Source organism: Garra rufa, chromosome 7 (assembly GCF_049309525.1).
Source record: "Garra rufa chromosome 7, GarRuf1.0, whole genome shotgun sequence".
NCBI lineage: Eukaryota > Metazoa > Chordata > Actinopteri > Cypriniformes > Cyprinidae > Garra > Garra rufa.
The window spans coordinates 30982064-31003803 of record NC_133367.1 but is presented as its reverse complement, the minus strand read 5'-3'; the positions used below and the strand labels follow the sequence as shown (position 1 = coordinate 31003803).

The following is a 21740-nucleotide window of genomic DNA, read 5'->3' as shown; positions in this document are numbered from 1 at the left end:
CAGTCAGGTCGGCAGTCTTACCCATGATTGCGGTTTTGAGTAATGAACCAGGCTGGGAGTTTTTAAAAGCCTCAGGAATCTTTTGCAGGTGTTTAGAATTAATTCCTTGATTCAGATGATTAGGTTAATAGCTCGTTTAGAGAACCTTTTCATGATATGCTAATTTTTTGAGATAGGAATTTTGGGTTTTCATGAGCTGTATGCCAAAATCATCAATATTAAAACAATAAAAGGCTTGAACTACTTCAGTTGTGTGTAATGAATCTAAAATATATGAAAGTCTAATGTTTATCAGTACATTACAGAAAATAATGAACTTTATCACAATATGCTAATTTTTTGAGAAGGACCTGTAGATAGTTTTTTTATATATTTTATATTTATATATGTTGATAGGTAGATATGTGAGTGATATATAAAGAGATTTAGATAGCTTGTAATATATAGAGCAAGATATAGATAAAGAGATATTGATATAGGTGTAGATATATAGGTTGATATACAGATAGATATTGATACAGATGTAGATCAAAAGAGATAGATAGATAGATAGATAGATAGATAGATAGATAGATAGATAGATAGATAGATAGATAGATAGATAGATAGATAGATAGATAGATAGATGGATGTGTTAAATGTGTTTCATAGTTGTTTTAGTATTTTTCTAAAAGGTTTTCTAATGGCAAGTTGCTGTGTGACAACTTACCCCATACAGAGTTGAAATACAAAGTCAACGTAGCAGTATAAACAATGTTTATGCTCTGTTTAGATATTTCCTTGTGTTGTGTTTTGCTCGTAGGGTTCAGCTGCTCAACCTCCATTGGTTGCAGGAGGCGTATTAAGGCGGGCCGTGATCTTCAGCTGCTGGCACAGTGTCCTATAGAGTGACGCTGGGGGAGGGAGCGAGACTCCTCAAACAAGCTGCCCTGCGTTGCATGTTTATTTACAAGCGGAACGCTTGATTAACTCAGCAGTTTAATATCGACGGCAGGTGCTTAACGTGGGACTTCAAATGCCCGACGCGAACAGCAAATCGGCAGGGACTGGGACTCGCTGAGCGTAATTTGTCATCGAGTGACTTATCTCGGGTTTGTTCGCTCTTGAGCGTGCGTGTGGCTACCGATCGAACGGCAGCGTTTGTGAAGCGGCCGAACTAAAGTTGTTTGACGGGGTAATTTTGGATGCCAAATCGCTTGTTTTCGGAATATGGCTCAGCATGGACACCATCATGTTGCGAGTTCCCAAAAAGCCTTAATGTTGGAAATGAAAAGTCTACAGGACCAGCCGGTTGAAGGCTTCAAAATAACTTTAGTCGACGAGTCGGACTTGTACAACTGGGAAGTTGCGATTTTCGGACCTCCGAATACACACTATGAGGGCGGTTATTTTAAGGTGAGTAACGGCTGTTACGTGTTTTATTTTTTTTGTTTGTTGAACACGAACTAATTCGATGTATAAACGTCAAATGGAACATTCGAAAACAAGAGTGACTGTTTTGTTAGAACTGTTTACGAAAGTTAGTAGCCTAAATGTTTATTTGTCATTCGTTTTGAGGAACGTTCTATTGTTTGACTGTTCTCTGGAAGACAAAATTAAAAATATGAAGACAAGACATGACCCTAGCTGTCCAAAAATAACCTAATATTTCCTTTTTGTGTTCCACGGAAGAAGTCTAAATGCTTGAATTTGAAAACAGAGTTTTCATTTTCTCTCGACTCTTCAAAGGGAACGTTCCACGTTCTAAATTTTAAACGCCAACGTTCCATTTGTCCAAAATTTGGTCTGTGCTCAATGCTCCATTGTTCCTCATTGTTCTCTAGAATTACCATCAGTTGCTTTTCACACACAGTTCACTGGAACAGTGACTGACTGTTGTAAAGTTCCGTCAGCGTGATTTAGTTTGTATTTCAGATAATAAACCACAAGAACGTTTCCTCAAGATGGACGCTGAAATCTTTTACACAACCTTTGGGGTTGTCATTTTGTGTTCTACATGTTGAACAGTGTCTGTCAACAGGAAAACATTTGTCATATTTATTGCTCCATCTGTCAATGACGCATCTAAAGTCTACATTTGATCAAATTAGCAAAGTTTTTTGCTTTGAAGCTTTGAAGACAAACACATAAAATTAGATTTGACTCTAAACTACTGCTGCTAAATATCTGCTGTGTCCCACCAAAGTCACTCTGTCAGACCACAACAATGGCAGTTATATTTAGCCTGGCTTCATAGCTATGCCTGTGTGTCATTGGCTTGCTCACTAGCCAACCAACCTCCACACATCATACCGTTAGCAAGTGGCCACTGACCTGCTGGGAACATTGGCTGCTAAAGCAGGAGCCTGGGGTGAACCAAAAACAAATGTGTTGGGCCAGTGGAGTTTAAAGTTTAAAGACAATGCGTAGTTGTGAAAATTCAGTTCTCCCCTGTTGTTGATGTGGAAAACCGTGTCTGTTTGTTAGTGAGGAGAGGAAGGAAGCAGGTCAGCCCTGGGACCTTCTCAACGTCTCTTCCAACCGGAAGAGATGAGTAACCCTGACTTCCTGCTCACTACTGTACTTCATCAAAACAGACAGGTTTCCCTTCTGCATTCTTTTTCCTGTTTTTTCACAACACCCTTAGCATCACTTTGAATCTAGCTTCAATTTGCCAGCTAGGAGAGATTTGGCACGGTCATTAAGTTCTCATGAGACGGATCTCTCTAAGCAGGCTTCAAGTTCTTACACGTGGCGCTGAGCTGACAGGTAGCAGGGTTCGCTCCTGATCGGCTTGTCGCTCCGGTGAAGCGTGCACACACCCAGGCCCTGTGGCAGGTGATGTGAGCTGGGCTTGGCCGTGCTTGACTCAGGCTGGCAGCTCGAGTCATGTTACCCCCTCCCCTCGCCAGACTGCCGGAGTGTCACAGAAACCAGAGACTGACACACTAACTGGGCCTGTTCTAGCCTCGTTTAGTGCCTGGAAGGTGTTTGGAATGAGTCAGCCCATAATAACAACTCAATTTAACTCTTTCAAGATGTCTGGTGTGACTAAGAACCGGTAATGAACAATCTTTTGTGAGAATGATTTCATGTTCAAAATCCTTTGTGCCGTTCGGGCACATGCCCTAAAACCTCAAGTGTGTTAAAAAAACAAAATGTAGTTGTTGGTCTGACATACATATTTAGAAGCAATGATAGATAGATGGTGCATAATACCTGGGAAGAACTAGAGAAAATGTGCAATGTGAAGCTAGAAATTATTTTTTTAAACCATTTGGCTTGAAATGGCAAAATATTTTGTGACTCTGAATGTGACTGCGATAACGCGCGCACACACACAAAAAAACAATTATAAACACTGGTAAATAAGTTCATCAAAATCAAGCTGTCTATTATAAATCTTGTTAAAAAGTCAACCTTTAAATATTAAAAGGAGAATTTATATATTTATGTTTATAATGAATTGTTTGAGTATTTTCATAGTCAACTTTTAAATATCAGATTGTGAATTTATCTGTGAAATCCATCTGCAAATTAAAAATTTGATAAATATTGTTTAAGAAATCAATAAATATAGCAATTAACATAAGATTAATTTAGATATTCCTATATTATATCAGTTATGAACATTGGTAAATGGATAGATTCACAATTTGATCATCAGAAATGGTCTACGAAATTGGTAAATCAAGCAATCAATTCTGAACATTGATAAATTCACAATTTGATAAACAAAAGTTGACACTGAAAATCAAATCCATTTTAGACTTTGTTAAATGGATAAATTCAGTTTGCTAATCAAATTGCCTATGAAAACGTGTAAATAAATCAAGCAATCCATTACAAATGCTGGTAAATAGATAAATGCACAATTTAATAATCAAATTTCTAAAAAAATAAAAAGGTAAATCAAGCAATCCTTTATAAACACTAAGTTAATATATTTACAATGTGATAATTAATAATTGTACACAAATCGATAAATCAAGCAGTTAAATATAGACATTGTTAAATGGATAAAGTCACAGTTTGATAATCAGTTGTCTATGAAAATCAATAAATCAAGCAATCTGTTACAAATGCTGGTAAATGGATGAATTTGCAATTTAATAATCAGAAGATTTCTATCATAAATCATCGATAAATCAAACAATTCATTATAAACTTTAAATGGATAAATTCACAATGTATTAATGTATTAAAACAAATGAAGCAATCCATTTTAAATGTTGTTAAATGGATAAAATTAAGTTTGATAATCAAATTGTTTACGAAAATCAAATAAATCAAGCATCGATTACAAACATTGGTAAATGGATATATTCACAATTTAATAATCAGAAAATGTATATAAAATCAATAAATCAGGGCAATCCATTATAAACGTTGATCAATGGATAAATTCACAATTTGATAATCAAAAATTGTCTTCGAAAATCGATTAAAACCAAAATTGAGCGATCCATTATAAATGCTGGTAAATGGATAAATTCGCAATTTTTATAATCAAATTGTTTATGAAAATAAAGAAATCAAGCAATCAATTATGAACATTGGCAAATGGATAACCTCACAATTTAATAATCAGAAAATGTATATAAAATCAATAAATCAGGGCAATCCATTATAAACGTTGATCAATGGATAAAATCACAATTTGATCATCAAAAACTGTTTACCAAAATCGATTTTAAAAACCAAGCAATCCGTTTTAAATGCTGGTAAATGGATACATTCACAATTTAATAATAAAAATAGTTTACAAATATCAATAAATAAATCAAACAATCAATAATAAACATTGTTAAATGTATAAATTCACAAAAGAATAATCAGAAAATTTCTACAAAAATCCATAAATCAAGCAATCCATTATAAATGATGGTAAATGGATAAATTCACAATTTGGTCATTTTAAAGACCACGCAAATTGTTTAATCGGTCAATTATATCTGTTGGTAAATGGATAAATGCACAATTTCATCATAAATACAAATGGGTAATTGAATTGGTTTTTATGACTTGTGATTACGAAGTGATTAAGTGCATGATTAATTTGTCTATTTTTTCCTGTGATCTATTGGCGTTTTGAACCATGAGGTGGCACCCAGTCTGTTTTCAATCATTGCTCCAGTGTTACAGCAGCTGTCATTGGTATCAGCAAGGTAACAGATGTAAATACACCGAAATACACCATCTGAACAAATGCATCTGATGGATCAGTCCACAGTCGACAGGTGCTCTAGTTCTTCACAGAACTTTATGGCCAACTAATTAGGCTAATTACCTGCTTCCAGTGGATCCCTAGTTATTCTTAACTAGCTTTTGGTGTCAAATGAAGCAATGGTGGGAATTAAAAGAACAACTTCCTACCTTTGGCCCTGAGGGACTATCTCTCCCTCATGTAGTTTACCCTGAAGGGCACCATTTCCCTGTCCACTCTAATGTTTCAGTTGGGATGGAGGGAGTGAGATCAGGCACCGGAAGATGAGGAAAAAGGAGGAGGAGGAGGAGGAGAACAGGACGGTTTGTTCAAGGAGAGCAGCAGTGACCTGGTTTATTTCCTCCACCAACCCAATATCCATGGGATTCTCCTTCTCGTTTCCTCTCCAATGGGATTGTTGGAGAGAGATTTATTTTTAGGTTGCGCTTCAAGACAAGGATTTTCGAGCGAAAAATGGATCCATTTATTCCAAGTGGCCCACATTGTCATTAGCATTTCGCTTTAACCAAATACATTACATAACGCGGATATGAGTCTATTCCAGAATGAGTTGCCCACGTAAACCAAATGTTGTGCTTGGCTCGTTCGCAAAGTTTTACATCTGCTGAATCAGCTGGTCCAGAAACATTGAGTGGTAACTCGTCGTACAACCATGAAGGAATCATATAATGTAAATGTCCACTTCTTTTTGCTAATTGTAACAAATTACTGAACATGTAACTTCTAACCTCATTGGTTTTTTGTTATTGTGGTTGGGAGAAATTCCAAGTTCTGTCACTAAACTCTACATGGCACAAGCTGATCGGTTATTTACACACATTGACTGGGCTTTACGCTTACTTTTTTGTTAGGAGCACAGTCAAAATTTCAGGAGCACCTTCTTTCTTCCTTTACAAAATGATATTTGACACCTTAAAGTGATTTACAGGAGAATTTCATTTTTATCTTTTGTAATTGCATTTTTGGTAGGGGTGTGACGAGACGCTTATCTCACGAGACGAGACACGAGATTGGGTTCACAAGAACGAGACGAGATTTTTAAACCCATTTTTTAAAAGAAATCCTCAATGATGAAATATATAGGGTAAAATAGTATTTTATTCAACAACAACAAAAAATGCAGGTGCAATTTGACCTGAACTTGTACTTTATGAAAATAAACTTGTATTTTAATGAATTATATGCAGTAATAAACATGTAAACTAATGCTGCATGATTCTGGATAAATTGAAAAACAACTTTCTTTTATAAATTGGAGATCATGATTCTAAAGGAAAAAAGGATTAGATATCTAAACAAAATGATGTAATTTACTAGTGGTTCTGACAGAATGTTCATTGCTTAAGTCTATATGTGACCCTGGACCACAAAACCAGTCTTAAGTCGCTGGGGTATATTTGTAGCAATAGCCAAAAATACATTGTATTAGGCCTGTCACGATAACAAATTTTGCTGGACGATAAATTGTCCAAGAAATTATCGCGATAAACGATAATATTGTCGATCTGAGACCATTTTCATCTAGAATAATTACAATGGCATAATAATGCACATACGCCAAAATTCAAAAACGTTTATTTTTAGACTATTTAATACTGAAAATGGAAAACATTATAAATATCCACAATAACAATGAACAAAACAACCAACAACAATAAAAGCAATGGACTCTCAGTCTCTGTTAACAAAAAATGCACTTGAATAAATACCAAAAACAATAAATAAAATGGATGTAAACAAAATTGCACTTCAAAAAATATTAAACAAAAGGCTCAACATGCATTCCATAACAGGCAAAACTGCCTGCAGGACCTTTGTAAAAAAAAAAAAAAATAAATAAATTAAAAAGCCTCAACCTGTCGTAATAAAGAGAAAAGACAAATTATCTTAAGAAAAACACACTAACAAGCATAAAATACAGTGTTTCTGCCATTTATTCTGCCGTGGAGGTGTTTAGAGTCCCGCCAACAGCAACAGCAGCAGCGAGCGCAAGTGTCTTCAGCAGACACATGGCTAAACTGGCCGCAAAACCCCAGCCAAAGTAATTACCATGAATGTGGCGGGGGAAAAGTAAGGAGATATTCAAATTATTTATTAATAAAGTAGTATTTTCTGAGTCAGTGTCGCAAAGAAGTTGTTGATGATCCTAACTCGCCATATGCTCGGACACGCTTTTAAAGCCTAAATGCATCTTTATGGATTAGGCCTATAGCTAATAAAAGAGTTTTGTTTTCGATTTGAATTATTACGTTTTACAGTAGTGAAGTAATAATTTAAAGTAAATTACTCTAACATTTATGAGCAAAAATAAAGTTTCACGTGGCGCTTGCACCTTCATGTCCTGCAAAGCTTTCATTCTCCGCACAAACGATTGGATTTGCGCCTATTTGTACACATTTATCTAAGTTAAACGATTAAACTAATATTGTGATATGCTCTCAGTTTTTTTAGTTTTTTTTTATATATATCTAAGGATTTTAATTTAAATCGTGATAATTTGAGAAGGCTAAATTGATCTCTCTGCTGGCCGCTTTGTCGTCACTTTAAAAAACAAAAACTTGAATTTCACAAATAAAACGTGTTCCAAATATATTCCTAAATTAACTTTATAAAATAAATAAACGAAAATAAATGTAATTACTTTGCTATTAAAAACAGCAGCTGTGCAACGGGGAAGAGAAAGAGAACTCGGTCAGTAATTCTGATATGCTGTGGAGGTTGTTGTTTTTTTTGCAACGAATGTTTGTTTAGTAGCCCATTTAACTCTTATTTAGGCTACTTTCTTATTTAAAAGTATTATTTTGTTGATTTATTTAAGCGTTTTGTAGGGTGCTTGTTCACCGACGGAATTGCTAAAGACGAACGTTTGTGGATAATGTTTGAGCCTCATTTATTTATATATAAAACACCGCACCACCGGCGGTGGGAAAAAAATCTGCCACCATCACAGCCATACAGTACCTACCCTTCATAAATGCGTGCACTACATGTTGTATTTAAAAATAACATTCAACGACCGACATGAATGTTTTTACGCTGACTGAGTATTATTGTCTCCCTGTCTGTGTTCTGTGATCCAGTCTTGACATGCTCATTCAGTAAAGATTTAAACTTACCACAGACTGCCAGGATGGACTTTTAGGCATAAATGGAGAAACTCGTGTGAATTTGTGACATTTACAGATAAGGATATGACCGTAAAATTTCATACTGAGGGCGCAAACGGATCTCAAAGCGCCTCACAGGGCAAGCCATTACTCTATCATGACTTCTTATGTTTTGGGCAGCTCGGATCACTAACAAATTAATTTCAACAAATATCTTTTACCATTAACTTAAGTTCTAAGATTATTTAGATAGTTAATTTTAGTGTGGTCTAAAAAGAAACAAAAAAGTTTACGACCTACACAGTTGTATTTGAACATCAAATAGCCTATATGAAGCTCAAACTCAAATGAAGTTAAGAATCTGAACAGGGCTGTAGCAGTGCACATATGCATATACCAAATTGTCATGTTCTAGACTATATTTATTTTTAAATTAAAAAATAAATTTTCCTCCTTAATAGTGTGGTAGTTTTTTTTTCTCTGTGGTATCGAAAATAGTATTATATATTTTTCAAGTGATCATATCGAAGTTAGAAATTCCAGTATTGTGACAACACTACTTCCCACACGAAGTCCATGTGACTTACAAGCGCTGCCTCCCCACACAAAAGACAATGCAACTGACAAGAGGGTTCGCTTCTAAGGAAACGAGAGTTGTCATTCAGTCGCGGTCCTCGCGGATAACAAACAAGTATGCAAATGAAATTATCGCGGCCGGAAAAATTATCGAGGTCATTTTTTTTAATCGTGCGATTAATCGATTTATCGACTATCGCGACAGGGCTACATTGTATGGGTCAAAATTATTGATTTCTTTTATGCCAAAAATCATTAGGAAATTAAGTAAAGATCATGTTCCAAATATTGTCCTATCCTAACAAACCATACATCAATAGAAAGCTTATTTATTGAGTATTCATATGATGTATACATCTCAGTTCTGTAAAATTTAACCTTATGACTGGTTTTGTGGTCCAGGGTCACACATTTGAACAAAAAAAAAAAAAAATGAAAGAGCCAGTGTCTCAGTTAATAAAGGCGTGTTTCACTACTGGAATCTCTTGAATGTATAATATAATATATGTATAATAATTCAATTACAAATACTTTTTTAAAACGTGCAGTTGTCGCCACCTCCTGGTGAAGAGAATAAACGTTACTCTACAGACCTGTTAGACACTTTCGTTTTGATCGCTACTGTAGACAAGAAGTGTTTATATCCAAACTATAAGCTTTTATCCTAATACTTATGTTATTTAAATGTCTGTAACAAAGAAATAATGATTATGTGGTTAAAAAGACTGTTTGTGATGCTTTCTGAAACCGCATCAGTAAGAATGCAGATTTGAATATCTTCAATAACTTTCACATCATAAGCGTCAGTGGAGCGCGTGAAATAGACATCGCTGAATCGTTGTCATTCATGAATAAGATCGCGTGGGTGTTTGAATAGAGATCATGACATTTTAATGATGCAGCTCTAATGTAAACACTACAAAATGTTTTGCCATAATATCGTCACATTTAGGGTTGTGCTGATAGACGATAGTATCGAGTATCGACGATAGTCAGAGATATCGCCTGTTGCTGATGCCTTTGACGATAGTAAGACGATTATTATTATTATCCTTCAAAAAGGCACCTAACTTTAGCGATGCAGCGCGGAGAGTCGGTTCTAGGATGCTTCAGAAACTTGCCACGGTATAAACACACGCATAGAGTAGATAGCGCCGCAGATGTGTGCAGTGAAAATGGGTAAGAGATTTATTCATCATACAGTGTACATAGATTAAGTGTTGACAGGCATTAGGATAACAGAGGTAGTAAAATGTGGTTTAGGCTGAAATAAATTCGATATATCAGAATCTGTATATAGTAAACAAACATTCACCTCAGTAACATCTGTATGCGTTAACTAGAATTACGATGCGATAAAATGGCGCTAAACGTATGCACATGAATTACACGCACATGGCTTCTCCACATTCTATATGAACTGAACTACAACATGAACTGATGACAAAGATCAGACATATAGCGGTAGCATTATCGTAATATGACGGGTAAAGAAAGATACATTCATTTACATTCAGGCACGCACATTACCACTCACTGAAGACAGCAGAGAATGAAACCGAAAGTAAACTTGAACAAAACTACTGTCAGCGCTCTGTTACACGCACAACTGTGTCACAAGTCACATGCACTACCCTTACAAAACGAATAAGGAATTTATTACATATTGACACATTTACATATTATTAAATAAATTAGCACGATAGTATCGTGTATCGGCGATCTCAGAGGCTGACAATAGGATGATATGAAAATTGAGCATATCGGCCAACACTAGTCACACCCCTAATTTTTGGCAACTAAAATTTCTAATTAAAACAACAAAATAAGAACAAGTAGAATACAAATAAATTACCAATTAAATAATTAACTTGTTTATTTATCTGTTGTATTAAATCAATATTTACAAACATTTACAAAAATTATTAACTTTGTTTTATGAAAAGATTTGTGATATATCATGAACTATTTTTTCATAGTCGCACGCAGTAGTTTTCAGTGGCAAATGTGACTCAAATTGTCGCACTGTAAAGCCTGGCTTCAGAGGCTACAGAAGATACTTGCATGTTTCACTGAAGACAAAATAAGTTAAATTTACCCTGATATTCAAATTCAAAAAGTTCTCTTAATGCATGGTTTTTCCTTCTGGAGCATCAGTGAGTGTTTGAACCTTCTGTAATAGTTGCATACGAGTCCCTCAGTTGTCCTCAGTGTGAAAAGATGGGTCTTAAAATCATACAGTCATTGTTGGAAAGGGTTCAAATAATAAAATGTTCAGGACAAATGAGGGACTCATGAACCGCTATCACTAAACAAAAAAAAAAAAAAACAGCTGTGGATCATTAAGGTAACAACACCGTATTAAGCATCAAAGGAATGGTCATAAATTTATTATTTTCTTTTAACTATATGTTAACGTCTTTTATGTGAAATATCTTATTCCGGTCAGTACTAAAAAAACAATAACATGCATTTTGTATGATCCCTCTTATTTTGGTAAAATAATTAACATTTTGCAGATTCTGAAAGGGGGGTGTAAACTTTTGACTTCAACTGTGTATTGTATATTGCACAAGCCATAATTGTAAAAATACAACAGTAAACGTTGTACACTGCTACTTCTGCATTTAACAGTTTGGTTGATGCCAAAGTTTTAATCATCATGTATATCGTATAGTTCTATATATTGTTGCAGCACAAGCAGTAATTGTAAAAATGCACAAAAAAACATACACCGTCATGAGTTTTCAACCACTACCAAAGTCTTAGCTATGGTGTGTATTATACAATCTGATAGACTGTTAATGTTTCACCTGCAAAGGACGTAAAAATGCAACCGTTAAAATCATAAACGGCCCTAAACCAGCCTAATTATACATGCCAACAACTAATCAAAAAATCTGTTGCTTTGCACATCCCTGTCCTTAAAGTTTGAGTCCTCTCATCTAGTTATTGGGTAACGTAGCTAAAGCGAGACGCTCGGCACACGTGCTGTCACAAGAGCTCTTGTGCGTCGGGTCATGTGCAGCAGCGAAGGACTCCTGTAAGCTGCCTCTGGCGAAACGTAATACTGTTACCTTCTCAAACGGATCCCTACTTGAGGTTTAATAGGCTTGCTTGCTTGAAAGTTGCCCTACACTACTTGGGTTTCAGGAATTGAGTAGCACTTGATATGTACGTGTGTGTGTGTGTGTGTGTGTGTGTGTGTGTGTGTGTGTGTGTGTGTGTGTGTGTGTGTGTGTGTGTGTGTGTGTGTGTGTGTGTGTGTGTGTGTGTGTGTGTGTGTGTGTGTGTGTGTGTGTGTGTGTGTGTGTGTGGTTGCGGTTGCTGGTTGTCCCAACCCCCCCGGTGCCCCTATCTGAGAGCTAGGCCTTTGAAGCACCCACCAGCTGACCGTGCCAAATCAACAAATGTGTGGTGTGGGGGTTGTGGAGTGGTCCGTATACATGTGTACCCACCATCCACTGTACTGAAAGGCACCAGGCTCAGCTTGCTACAGATTGTGAAGGATTTGAGTGGATGTATGTATAAAAGGTTTGTTTATGCTCGGATATACATGGGTATGCATGGCACAGATTCAGTGCGCAATTATTCAGGATTTGAATTCAGTAATACAAGTTCGCACATTCATGAGAAAGTGGCGTTCCAGTGGATGACGTAGGCGTAGCATAAGCTCCTGTGAGAATATGCTAGTCTCGTGAGAACCAAATTTTGTTTACAGCAAAGGAAAACCAGCCTTCTCATGACCGGTGTTTTGATTTGCTCTTTCCTCTGCATTTTTTTTTTAGCACTTCTCACCAGAGCTTACGCTACACCTATGTCCTACGTAATCTGCTGGAACATCACCCTTTCATAATAGCGCGTACGACAGTTAGCAGAAGCTAGAGATTACAGTTTATAAAGTTTTAAATGTTGATATTTTTCTTACACAAACGCATCGAGTCAGTTCAGAAGGCCTTAATTAACCCCCCAGAGTTGTATGGAGCACTTTTTATGATGGATGGATGCACTTTTGTTGGGGCTTCAAACTGCCATTATAAAGCTTGGAAGAGTCAGAACATTTTTTAATAGAAGGATGTGTTATTCTACATCAGAGGTCTCAAACTAAATTCCTGGAGGGCCGCAGCTCTGCAGAGTTTAGCTCCAACCAGCTCCAACTCACACCTGCTTGGAAGTTTCTATTAATCCTGAAGACCTTGATTAGCTGGATCAGGTGTGTTTGATTAGGGTTGGAGCTAAATTGTGCAGAGCTGTGGCCCTCCAGGAATTGAGTTTGAGACCAATGTTCTACATGCTTTGAGTCTTTTGTCCAAATAAGTTTATATGCTGATTGGCTACGTTGTAGATGGTAGCTTAACTTGCAACAGGCTTTCAGTAAAATCAGATCTCAAAATCGAAAACACACCAAGGATGCAGCTTGATTTTTTTATTTTTTTTTTCCCTTCCTCCATATCGTCTGTTGGCACATGAGATGTTCTTGTACTAAAGTCATGTTTTTTTTTTGTTTTTGTTTTTTAACCACTTAACCATTGAATATGTCTTTAAAATGTGCCATGGAGGTATATGTGACCCTGGACCACAAAACCAGTCATAATCGTCTTTTTTAATTTAGATTTATAAATGAGCTTTCTGTTGATGTATGGTTTATTAGGATAGGACAATATTTGTCAGAGATACGACTATTTGAAAATCTGGAATCTGAGGGTGCAAAAAAATCAAAATATTGAGAATCACCTTTAAAGTTGTCCAAATGAAATTCTTAGCAATGCATATTACTAATCAAAAATTAAGTTTTGATATATTTACAGTAGGAAATTTACAAAATATCTTCATGGAACATGAACATTATCTTAATATCATAATGATTTTTGGCTTAAAAGAAAAATCGATAATTTTGACCCATACAATGTATTTTTGGCTATTGCTACAAATATACCCTTGCTACTTGCATCTGGTTTCGTGGTCCAGGGTCACATATTTAGTTGTTGGATGACAAAGCTGTACAGCACCGCTAAAGATCTTGGGTATTGGTGTTACAGTGCTCCATTGAGTGGCTCTGTGCTTCATCACGTATCATAGGAAGACAATGTGCCATTACATCCATTCCCTAATGAATGTGTTATTTCTTCCAGGCACGTATCAAATTCCCCATCGACTACCCGTACTCTCCTCCTGCCTTCAGATTCCTTACTAAGATGTGGCATCCTAACATTTATGAGGTTAGTCTACACAAACACAATCCAGCTACAGCCTAATCAGCATTTGTTTAGATTTAAATACTCAACCTCATGTCGTTGCAAACCCGTAAGACCTTCGTTCATCTTTGGAAGACAAATGAAGATATTTTGGATGAAATCCGAGAGTTTTCTGACCCTGCATAGACAGCAACACAACTGACACGTTCAAGGCAAGAAAGGTAGTAAGCATCATAAAATTAGGGTTAAACCACTGATGTCACATGATTATTTGAACGATATCCTTATACCTTTCTGGGTCTTGAACATGGTAGTTGTGTTGCTGTCTATGCAGGGTCAGAAAGCTCTCAGATTTCATCCAAAAAAATCTTAATTTGTGTTCCGAAGATGAATGAAGGTCTTATGAATTTGGAACAACGTAAGGGGGGGTAATTAATGACAGACTTTTCATTTTTGGGTCAACTATCCCTTTTAAATGTGTAAGTCATGTGTTAAAGTCATTTTCAGTCACTTTCAATTAAGTATTTGCATCTATTTAATAGTATTTTATGGTGTTTTATGAAACTAAGCATGGTTTTTAACATTTATCAAAAGTAACCATGACAGATGTTTAACAAGTTAACATTATTTCAGAATGGCGACGTATGTATTTCCATACTCCACCCACCAGTGGACGATCCTCAGAGCGGAGAACTGCCGTCAGAGAGGTGGAACCCAACACAGAATGTGAGGTACAACAACAAAAAAATTCAACCAACTTTAGTCAGCAATGTTCTACATATTCTTAAAGGAGAAGTTCACTTCCAGAATGAAAATTTGCCCCCATGTCATCCAAGATGTTCATGTCTGTCTGTCTGTCTGTCTTCAGTTGCAAAGAAATTTTTTTTTTTTTTTTTTTGAGGAAAACATTCCAGGATTTTTCTCCATATAGTGGACTTCAATGTGGATCAACTGGTTGAAGGTCCAAATTGCAGTTTCAGTGCAGCTTCAAAGGGCTTCACACGATCTCAGCAGATTAATAAAGTTAGTGAAACGATTGGTAATTTTCTTAATCTAAACATTTATGTACGTTTTTTTTTTTTCTTGCGCCACAAATGCTTGTCTTGAACTAGCTCTGCGATGCGCACCTTCGCACATTACATCACGTTGGAAGTCACACATGGTTAGGGCTGGGTATCGTTCCAAAATGTTCGATACCGATACCGATACCGATACCGATACCGATACCCTGAATTCGATACCGGTTCCGAACGATGCTTTTTTCGATACTTTTATTTTAAGAAATGTATTTTAACAAGATTACTTTTTCAGGATGTTTGTGACACTTTCACATCAGGCTTATCTCTAAGACCAATAAACAAAGGAACAAAAGCACAAAATGAACAAAGTGTAGTTAAGACAATATAACAGTGAATGTTTTTTTTTTATAAAGTTCAAACAGTTTTAACTCAATCAGATTTAAGTATTTGTGAGGCTCACTGCTGCTTAAAGGTTTAGTTCACCCCAAAATTTAAATTCTGTCATTAATTATCTACAAATGAAGATATTTTGGATTTAATCCAAGAGCTATCTGATCCTCCCATAGATAAATCTTTGAATAAAGTTATTTTTGTTTACTTTGCACACAGAAGTATTCTCGCAGCTTCATATAATTATGATTGAACCACTTATATCACATTGACTTATTTTGACTATGTTTTTGGTTCCTTTCTGGGCATTGAAAATGCATATCCAGTAAATATAGGAGGATCAGAAAGCTCTTTGATTAAATCCAAATGATCTTCATTTGTGTTTTGAAGATAAACAAAGGTCTTATGGGTTTGGAACAACATTAGGGTGAGTTATTAATGACAGAATTTTCTTTTTTTTTGTGAACTAACCTTTTAAGATCACCTGAAATCACTCAACAGTTCTTCTTCAGAAAAATTAGCATGTAGCACCGATATTGATTCTTCATGGTCGATTTTGATTGCCGATGTTTTACAAGCAAATAGGCTGATTCTGAAAGCCTTTTTAATATATTTAGTTTACACCTTAAGCAAGGGACAAGAATGAATGATAATATGAGTAGATGAACAATATGTTTATTTTCTCTATTATAGGTACAACCATTTAAATTAGAGGCAACCACTGCATTTAGATTAAAATCTAAATAAATGACAAAATATATTATAAATAACAAAAAATAAACGACACAGTTCTTTCTTAGTCGTGTAGACAATAAATACAGCTATAATCAAAATAGGCTATACTCTTTCAAAATTCAAAGTGCAAACAGAGACCGAATCTTCAAGCATGATACAGAGCTATTAATAGACAACTACACAATTTATTAGCCCACATACTAATAACAGCTTCAATATTTTATGTAGCCTAATTTGCGCGCATTGGGAAGTCGTTCTCTAAACGTGGGGTATTAAAATAGCTTTAAATGCGTGTGCGCGTGTTACTTTTGGTTTCGTTTCAACGATCCCGCGAAACTCGGCGGAGATGAGCGTGCATTCTACAATACAAGAGATTACTTTAACAAAACCTTTTGAAAGTGGGAGGACACACACGGGATTTTGAAAAGCGTGTCCCCAGTGAAAATTACGCCCCTGTGTGAGTGCAGCTCTGCCGCTGAGTTATCGTTTGATGTGAATGTATGTCGCGTTGTACCTATACTGAGACTATATTGAGACTGAGGCGCCAGAATGTGTCTGGTGTTTTCTCATATTTGACGTGTTGCCAGTCTTGGACGCGATAACCTTTTTACAAATATTACATCGCACGCTGTTGCCGTCAATATTGGCATAATGTAGCAATACTTTTGATCGCTTATACATCTTTTGCGTTAAATTTATGCTATGCTTTAAAGTATAGTGTACATTACAGCCTCACATTTGACAAGCTCTGGGAGAGTGGGCGTAACCGCCGTAAACTATTGATTTTCAAGGCAGCCTCGCCGCAGCTAATCACCAGCATTTGATCCAGGCACGTTAAAGATACCGCACGTTTTCTAGCTCACTGACGTTGACAAGATTATATCCTTGGGTATCGAAATTTGGTACCGAACGAAAATGATTTTTTCGATACTCGATAGTATCGAGACAATTCGGTCGGTGCTTAAAAAGTATCGAACTCGATACCCAGCCCTACACATGGTAAGTTCTTCATCTGTGTACTTTGGCTAAAAAGATATAGTAAAGTGAAAAACTCCATCTCATTTTCTCCTCCAACTTCAAAATTGTCCAGCATCGTTGTTTCACCTTTTTTTGTAAGGAGCGTTTGACTTTCTTTGCACATTTGCTTTGCAAACACTGGGTCTTCTGCCTATGTCACGCTTGAGGTTAAGCTAGTGCAAGATGTGGTTAAATTTTTCTTAGAAAATGACTGCTAGTTTAGCACCTTATTCCTCGGCCGGGATCGTGTTGAGCCCTTTGAAGCTGCATTGAAACTGCAATTTTTAACCTTCAACCTGTTGTTGGTCACCACTGAAGTCCACTATATGGAGAAAAATCCTGGAATGTTTTCCTCAAACAACTTAATTTCTTTGTGACTGAAAAGAAAGACACAAATTATCAGGAATTTTTTATTCTGAAAGTGAACTTCACCTGCAATCCAATGTTAACAGCAGTTTCCTTTGTGTTTCCTTGCACAATGCCTTTTCTTCTTAGTTACGCCTCAAGAGTTTAAGATCAATAATTAAGCTAAATGGCAGCAATTAGTTTAATGTAATCATCTGATATCTTCTTCCCTTTCAGGACGATCTTATTGAGCGTTATCTCGCTGCTGAATGAGCCCAACACCTCCTCGCCTGCCAACGTGGACGCCTCCGTCATGTACCGCAAATGGAGGGATAGTAAGGGGAAAGACCGCGAATACGCAGAGATCATCAGGTTTGAACTCTTTTCATCAATTTACCCAGCATTAGAAGAAAAATTTCTGCTGTTTTGCAAAAAAGGCTTAATATTAAAGAGTTAGTTCAGCCAAAAATGAAAATTCTGTCGTTCCAAACCTGTAAGACCTTTGTTCATCTCCAGAACACGAACTAAGATATTTTTGATAAAATCCGCAAGCTTTATGACCCTCCATAGACTGCAATGGTACTACCACGTTTAAGACCCAGAAAGGTAGTAAGGAGATCAGTATAATAGTCCATGTGACATCAGTGCTTCAACCGTCATGTTATGAAGCTACGAGAATACTTTTTGTGCACAGTGAAAACAAAAATACTGACTCTATTCAACAATTTCTTCTCTTGCTTCTGTTCACAGGAAGCAGGTCGTATCCACCAAAGCTGATGCTGACCGGGACGGGGTAAAAGTGCCCACCACGCTCGCCGAATACTGCATCCGTACCCGCGCCCCACCAGCCGACGAGGGCTCCACCTTATTCTACGACGACTACTATGACGATGAGGAGTTAGACAATGACGAAGAAGAAGATGAGGACTGTTGCTATGATGAAGACGACTCCGGCACAGAGGACTCTTGACGATCAGCGCCAAGCTTTCCGAACTCTCCGCTTCTGGTTTTCCATTTGGTTTTAAATCAAGTCAAAAAGGATTTTTTTTCTGTTCGAAGATCTGACATCCCAAACATCACGAAGGGCAAGAGATGAACTCTCTGCGTCTGTTCGAGCGGCAACCTAACCGAGACGTTTTGACAGTTTGTTTTTGTTTTATTTCTTGTTGTTTTGTCTGGGTTTTGAGGGGCAGGTTGGGTTCAACCAATCAGTGCGAAACAGTCCAGCTCATGTTTATTTGATTCTCGATAAACAACTTGCCTTTCAAAGGCACCTGATCTCAGGTTTTCAATGTCTGTGATTTTCAACAGTATTGGCGCCTTCAGTGGGGGGGGGGAAGTAGCTAATACACCATTCTCAGGGCTACTTCTGTTTCGCACACCACAATGCATCATATTCTACTTCTGTAGCCAAGGACTGAACAGGCTGACTGATAAATGGATGCATTACATAGAGTTCACACCATTCTAAGCTTCGTCCTTTTTTTTTTTTGGACATTAATATTTCATTTTATCCACCAATAAGCCTGTCTTATTTGTGTTTTGTTTTCGATTTTATGGGGTTGCCAGGTAGCGCGGTTTGAATCTTCACTATATTTAGCTACTCTTTGACATTTGCTGGTATTTTAGTTTTGTTGTATATCTTTTTTTATTTTAAAGCTTTGTGGTGGCTCTCTAACCTAAAATCCTCCTCAGGAAAATGGACACGAGGCATTGCCGTGTTTGTGGCCGATCTCTTGACCCAAACAGACTCTTCACACCCTTTCAGCATATGCACAGGGGTATTTTGGGCCACTTTCCCTTCTTGTTTTTTTTTTTTTTTTTTCCCTTCTACTTTTTGGTATGCTTTGTAAATCTATTTAAAGTCTGAATAAAGATCTTTATTAGAATTCCTGTAATACAATTATGTCGATGAAAACTAAAAATTCATGTAAATATATTAAAAAATGAGTTCCTATATGTGACCCTGGACCACAAAACCAGTCTTAAGTACAACAATACATTGTATGGGTCAAAATTATTGATTTTTTTTTTTTTCTTTAATGCCAGAAATCATTAGGATATTAAGTAAAGATCATGTTCCATGAAGATATTTTGTAAATTTCCTACTGTATCAAAGCTTAATTTTTGACTAGTAATATGCGTGGCTTAGAACTACATTTGGACAACTTTTAAAGGCGATTTCTCAATATTTAGATTTTTTTTTTTTTTTTTTTTTGCACACTCAAATTCCAGATTTTCAATGCACTGTCCTATCCTAACAAACCATACATCAATGACAAGCTTATTTATTCAGCTGTCATATGATGTAGATCTCAATTTCTAAAGATGGATCCTTATGACTGGTTTTATGGTCCAGGATCACACATTCTGGTAACATTCTGGTATTTTGGCAACTGTTGCCAAAATACCAGTTTTGCCACTAGAGGGCAGCAGTGTGCTTCTTATGGTTTTGTAAGATTTATCAGTCTAACCTACCCATAGCTAATATGTTGTGCTCTTATATAGACATTCTTATGAGCATTTGGGTAAGTTTGCTGCATTTCATTCTAAACTAAACCAGCACAAAGTCAAGAAAAGCCATTACATCCTACATGACTTTGGTATATTTAAATGAGCCAAAATAAATCACGATAGGCCTCTAGTTATAATTCCAAAATTATTGCCATCATAACAAGCTGATGATGGAATTTACTTCTATATGTGAAGTTAAAGCACTTCATAGTACAGTGCAAGTGAGGAAAAAGCTTATGCTAGAGTCGCTCCATAAGAAAAATGGATGTGAAGGGTTGATTTGCATTTAAAAGGCATTGATCATAGGTGGTAGCAGTTTCATTTGAATGAAGAATGAATGGAGTTTTCTACAGCGCTCACATGCCAAGATCTATTATGAAGGTCTTTGACAAGACGTCACTGTAGTCTGGAGTTCGCTGCTTAATTATGATGTCGACAGACCTGGCTTGAAGGTCAGCTAAACTGAAAGGTCTTTGATTGGAGGCACCAAAGCAGAAAGCACTGATGGTCTACTCTACAGTATGCGATCTGTCCGTCCGAGAGCCGCTGCTAAAGTTCACTGAGCTAGGACCATTTTTTTTTTTTCATAGGTTGAAGGTTTATTAATTTAGTTTAATTTCTAAAATATGTACATGAATAAAAGCCATCAAATTATGGAAATTTTTATTCTATTTTTAAATCTAGCAATCATAAATCACTTGAAAACCTTATAAATGCATTGGTGAAACAGTATGAAAATGGTTTTAGCTTAACTAGGAGGGCAAAAACTCCACACACAACTACGTTCTGTTGTGCCTAGACTTTGTGCTTCTTTACAGGTAGAACTACTGCATATGAAGCATCCTTAACCCATTATAACAAGGTCTTGCCCTCTAGACAGGAGTGTTGTTCTCAGCCACTCTAAGACTGTTGCGGACTGGCAGGTCGAGCGATTCAGACAAGAGGGTGATGGGGAAAACTTGAAGTCTCCCAGGAGGGTATGAGTGTGTCGCTGTCACCAAGGAAACCAAAGACGGGGAATGGAGTGTAACAAAAAACCCTACTGTGAAATGAGTGAGTGGTGTTTATTCCCTTCCACACCTTTGGGTTTGTCAAAGAACATAAATTAATCCGTGTGAGCCCTACATAACTTGTTAGAACACTGAGTACTCAGCCTTTTGGCTGTCGTCTTTTGACCTTTTTAATTTTTTTTTTTTTTTTTATAGATATTCCTGCTTTTTATGTCACCCTGGACCACAAAACCAGTTGTAAGTAGCACGGGTAATAGTAATATGCATTGCTAAGAACTTCATTTGGACAACTTTAAAGACGATTTTCTCAATATTTAGATTTTTTTTGCACCCTCAGATTCCAGATTTTCAAATAGTTGTATCTTGGCCAAATATTGTCATACCCTAACAAACCATACATCAATGGAAAGCTTATTTATTCATTATTTCAGATGACCTATAAATCTCAATTTAAAAAAAAATTACCCTTGTGACTGGTTTTGTGGTCCAGGGTCATATCTGTCCAACCGTTAGAGCCAAACGCTTTTAATACAGCGACACTGGGTATACCACTTGACAAGTTTGTACACTTTTAGTTTTTTGAATGCTAAATGTGGTATATATTGATAATTATGGCCAAAAATTGA

General features: G+C 36.5%; 1 protein-coding gene across 1 annotated transcript; it reads left to right on the top strand.

Moving 5' to 3' along the window:
* The first annotated feature begins 911 nt into the window (after positions 1-911).
* On the top strand, positions 912-19423 carry LOC141338439 (ubiquitin-conjugating enzyme E2 R2-like). Its single transcript, XM_073843983.1, has 5 exons — positions 912-1395; positions 14022-14108; positions 14718-14815; positions 17828-17962; positions 18341-19423. The coding sequence occupies exons 1-5, from the start codon at positions 1210-1212 to the stop codon at positions 18558-18560; spliced, it is 726 nt and encodes a 241-aa protein (XP_073700084.1). The 5' UTR covers positions 912-1209; the 3' UTR covers positions 18561-19423.
* The last annotated feature ends 2317 nt before the right edge of the window (positions 19424-21740 follow it).